General features: G+C 48.4%; 1 protein-coding gene across 1 annotated transcript in view; it reads left to right on the top strand.

Moving 5' to 3' along the window:
* Positions 1 to 2365: 2365 nt before the first annotated feature.
* The window catches only part of LOC119108525 (E3 ubiquitin-protein ligase PDZRN3-B), a 40810-nt gene continuing 38041 nt past the window's right edge, over positions 2366 to 5134 (top strand). Inside the window, exon 1 of the mRNA XM_037232102.1 lies at positions 2366 to 2643. Within this exon, the coding sequence (XP_037087997.1) occupies positions 2623 to 2643 (21 nt within the window). The 5' untranslated portion in view covers positions 2366 to 2622. The remainder of the gene's footprint in view (positions 2644 to 5134) is intronic.

The raw sequence follows: 5134 nt of genomic DNA, 5'->3' as shown, positions 1-5134 counted from the left end.
ACAAACGGTTCTGTAGGGGGAGGGGCAGTAGTGCACCATCGAACAAACAAGGCGGGGAGGGGGCGGGAGGGAGACAGCAGCAGACCATCGAACAAAGATGGCACTGCTCTGGCAGTCTTATATTAAGGCTAAGTTAAAATCACACATGCGAATAGGTGGTGTGTTCGCACAAATGCTTTGAGGCATTTGGATGCCCCAAGTCCTTGCAAAACTCGCATCTGGATCTTCATAAATTTCTGAATTTCGCAATCCAACGACTGTTCGATCTTCCTCAAAAGTACCATTCCTCTGCAACGTGTGCTTGAATATATATATATATATATATATATATATATATATATATATATATATAGACGAGGCATTTTCTGAGATGCGTCTTGTGAAGCTTCTGTTTCCCCTAATTTGAAATGCTGGGAAACCAGTGAATACCCCAGGCAGAGTGCAGATCGCCGCTATGGCCGTGAGCATTTCGGGGCACAAGACATTGTCATAGCCAGAATTCTGCCGAGAGAGGAGAGCAGGACAAGTCGGACAAAGGGCCCATGTAACCAACGGAGAATTCATGCTGGTTGTTGCTATGACGGCTAGAAGAGGCGGAAAGAAGACAACAGGCCATGCATTTGTGCAGCCAGGTTCCGCGGCTCAGCCAGGTGCAGCCAGGTTCCGCGGCTCAGCCAGCTGTTCCACCGTTCAGGATGACTTCCTTTGGGGACTAGATACTGTTCAGGGAACGAGCAAAGTGCGGACGACTCGCGCTCACCGGCAGCTTGGCTTTTCTACAAATCCCGCGGCTTCTCTCATGTATAATCTTTTTGTCGAGCTCACGAGTGGCGAGGACCCCCCCCCCCCCCCTCCCCCTGGTCTAGGTTAGCTTCAGATTGACTAGAAGAGTTTGGGACGAGCGGGCAGGATGACGGACCCGAAGCAAACTCTTGGCTTCCCTGGAAGTGTACCGCTTTTATACCGGGTTAAAGAAGGCCCGTGACGTCACTCACCTTGCCGCCCGTTACACGTCAGTGAGGCCCACGTACGAGTCAACAGATGGTCTCCAGCTGATCATATGGTCTTCTCTTGCCAATTCGGTGTTTTGAGAGCCCTAGGTTGCCTGCAAGAATGCTGCTGCCGACCCCATGGAAGCCTTTTACAGATCATCAGAGGCATTTTACAAGCAAGAGATGCCCCTGGAGAAGAGCTCAGTGGCAGATGTCAGCTCGTTGGGAACCCACTTGTTGTTTAGGAAGGGCCTGTACCGGCCCATGGAGTGCGTCTGTCGGCCTCTGGACCGTCATCCATGCCTGTATCATGGCCCCTGCCGGGCAGTAAAGATGCGTCCTATCTGATTGTAAAGGGGCTTAGTGAAATGGTAAGGACCATGCTTGTCTGTAGAAATACTCTAAAATAGTGAGGGCTCTTTTGAAGTCGGTAGCATCTTTACAGACACTTCGTCTCACTCAAGCGGAGCCAACCCCAGTAATCTTTTATTCTAGAGGGGATGGGGGGGGAGGGGTTGGAAGCTTCTCTAGTAACCATCGAGGCCTACTTGCATGAAGGTTCCTCCAAAACCTAAACCAAGCCCTGTATAGGCCGGCAGGGGCCCTTCAAGACAAAATATGAGCCGCGACAAAGTAGTTGGGAGGCCTGACATTGATGAAGTTACTGCGCATGACCTCTCCTCATCGCGAGCACAAAGCCCTTTTGTGTATTCGTAGTATATTTTCGACGTTTGTAGCCATGTTGTAATGCTGGAGCATAATGGGTCATGCGGTCACCGCTCACCATTCAGAACACTTCGGCCCTCATATTTTGTTGGCGGGGAGGGGAGCACGGTTCTATTACCCTCCCAATTGGCTGCACCACTTGTCCAAAATAATGTACTCTTGAACCGTGCACATTATGCTGCTTATACATCACATGGCCTTCACTTTTGTCATTTTTCTGAGACATTTAGAGGGGGGCGAAAACTGGGCGGCATATGCCTTTCAGCCAAGGGTTCTTATTTTTGCATTTAAAGCACCTTTGGGTCTTAAGTCCCCATCTGCATGCCTTGAGGGCACGTTGTTTATATTTTAAAAGCCTTATGAGCATTTTAAACCATTAAAAGGTAGTGGGAATTTTAGCCTCATGGGTTCTACCACATCCAGAAGTGAGAGACCCATGGAGTTAAAAGCTCCAGTTTTGCTACCCTACTGCGCTGTGCACAACTCGCTTGGCACATCCCTCATCTGACCGCCAACAGCCAGCGACCGTCACTCCGCCACCTGGTCCCCGCCTGGTGGCCGTTATTCAAACTACATCGGCCGGCCTCCCGGCGCCGGGCGTGTGTGTGTGTGTCGGGGGGAGGGGGTATTGTGCTCGGAGAGGCGGCGGGGTGAGGTGCGCGCAGGCCGGCCGGGGACTGGTGGCGGTGTGAGCACCGCAGATCGTCCTCAGAGCGGTCCCGACGCGGCCTCTGGGTGCAGAGCGGTGAGCGCGGCCGGAGGAAGGGTCACTGAGGTCAGCCCTCGGGACAGCGGCATCCGACAGGGACTCAGTCAGCTGTCGGGACAACGGCACTCGACAGGGACTGAATCTCTGGCGTCCTCCGTGTGGTGCGCGCACCTCCGGCTATCCGACGATACGACAATGGATTTTGTCATTCTCAAGGTGAGGAGAGGAGGTGAAGAGGGAACAGGGAAACAGTTTGTGAGAATGCAGACCTGGGCATGCTATCCTTGGAATACCACAAATAAAGTAGTTGTGAGTTGATGAGGCTACAAATAAAGTGTTGTGAATGAAGTCACTGTGTTGTGAGTTGTCCCTTCGATTATCGCGCCAGAACTCGACATCAGGATTTAAATTTGATACCCAAGGTCGGTGAGGATGCAGTATAAGATTGTGGCCCATGACTGAGGGGACTTACAGTGCTAGACGATAGATACTCTGTATTGAAAGATTATTTGCCTGCCTGGAGGGCGCATTACTTGAATTGAAAACATTTTCCTCGTTTTCTGGTTCACTGTTTAACGTACAAAAACGTTATGGCTTCAAACTAGCTCTCCAGCCCGAGAGGACGTCGAGAACAGCCTCGGTATTAAATGTGTGCACCGAATGAAGGTATTGTGCATAACGTTTCCAAGCAGTAGTTATGACAAGGCAAATTAACATCGAGCCACCGAAAGCTGCTGCATAAAGAAAAGGAGCGCATGGGTAACGTATAGGCGTTTGCAAGCAGCTGGAAGCTGACATGGTTAAAGAGACTACTTGCCACGGATGTAGTGCGGGCACAATTAGGCGCAAATGAATGGCCATCCTTCCAAAACATTTTGCACTTCGGAAGCAAGAAGCTGCAAAAGGCTTACGCCGAAATATGAAATCCTTTCTGGAGAGACGTTATTGAAACCTCTAAATGGTTCAGCCGTGACTTCTCTTCTTATAAGCCACAAATTTCTTTGAGACCATTTGATTCTCTAATATCTCTGAATTCAAGCATATGATAATAAGCGACTGGGACCGAAAAGGCCTTCGATTTCTTACTACCCTAGTAGACGATAACGCGGGAAGCTACGTGCAACGCGAATCTTAGAAGATACGTTTGAAATAAGAATGGCATCCTATGTTATCAAAGCTTGATGAGAAGTCTTCCCCAGCGCGTCAAAGAATCATCAACTGTAGTTGCAAAGTCCGTCATGCCACTGAGAAGAAATTTTGTAATGAATCATCCTAGATTTTCATGATTAGCGTATGGTACATGCGTGTAATCTAAACGTAGTACCATGTGCCGAGCAAATAAACGCCAGGAAGAGAAATGGGTAAAAGACATAGGATGTTTCAAAGAAAACGGCATGGCAGAAACCATAATATCACATTCAAGACACAAGAATTGTCCCCTCTAAGCTTACCAAATGAACCCGTACAACTAAAAGATAGTTGAAATAATGACAATGCAAAAGAGTGATACTTGATCTTTCTGTCAAGAAGGGGCTGAAACTCTTGCCCATGTTTACTTGAAATGCCCTAGAGTTCAAGACTACACACAGAACAATAAGACTGAGAGTCTAATACGCGATGTTATAGACGCACCTAGTTGTTCCCGACTGACTTCTAAGCAATAAGTGTCCCTGAAGTATCTAGCAAAGCTGGTTATTTATGAGTCACGTTACGCAGAAACGCAACCTGTGGTCAAATACTAGAAAACTAAACTGAAACATGGAGCCGAAATCGGATGAATGAAGACAGAATAACAAACGGTCCACACCCAGTGACAGATGATAACCCAGCGAGAACTGTCCACCACTGCATGATATGCACGCGCGCTCACACCCACACCCACGCCCACGCACGCACCAACGCACCAACGCATGTTCATGCTCACAGGCTTTTCTTGCTTCTCGCTTTCACAAGCAGGCACGGACACACACACTAGCCGCGGCGAGTTGGGTGCGGCCTGCTACCGCCCCAGTGCTCACTGTGTTGACCCGGACACTGGGGTCGGTGCCGACCTTTGTAGGTGGCTATCCAGCGCACATAATGTGTAATCACTGTGTGTGTGTGTGCTTGTGTGTGTCGTTTGGTGATTGTTGATCGACGTGCAAATATATGCATAAGAAAGCATGAATTATGGACAATATGCATACAACTACGTGTCTAATTATAAACTTACCTGTATGGATGGGAATGGAATTTCGTGTATTCCATCGCACATACCACTGAGAACGAACGCGAGGTTTTGGCGAGCTTCTCCTGAATAGAACCAGCCAGGTAGGCACCACTAATCTACATTATTATTCTCGGACACCATTTCGTAGTCTTGCATTTGATACTTGTTCAGCTCATTCTTAGCCTAAATCATGCTCATGTCCTCCTTACTATGCAGTTAAACGAGTCTTCATGAACCTCGACACAAGCTTTAGAAATTCAAAATATAAAACTTATGCTCAGCAGCCCATGGATTGCCTGATGGATTTTGGGATGCCCGTCATTGGCTTCTCGCTGGTGGTCATTACGGATACACAGTCCGTGGTCACACTGGAGTGAAGTCAGGCTTTCTCGCATGCAGGAAAGACTCATGATTTTTCATGTTGAAAGTGGGGTAAATTAATGGATGTCAGTCAGCTTTCGTAGAACATGTTTCCCAAAGATTCAGAACCTTGAAAAC

Source organism: Pollicipes pollicipes, unplaced genomic scaffold, assembly GCF_011947565.3.
Source record: "Pollicipes pollicipes isolate AB1234 unplaced genomic scaffold, Ppol_2.1 Scaffold_6686;HRSCAF=7923_pilon_pilon_pilon, whole genome shotgun sequence".
NCBI lineage: Eukaryota > Metazoa > Arthropoda > Thecostraca > Pollicipedomorpha > Pollicipedidae > Pollicipes > Pollicipes pollicipes.
Note: the sequence above shows the minus strand (reverse complement) of the source record. Positions and strands in the feature narration are given on the sequence as shown.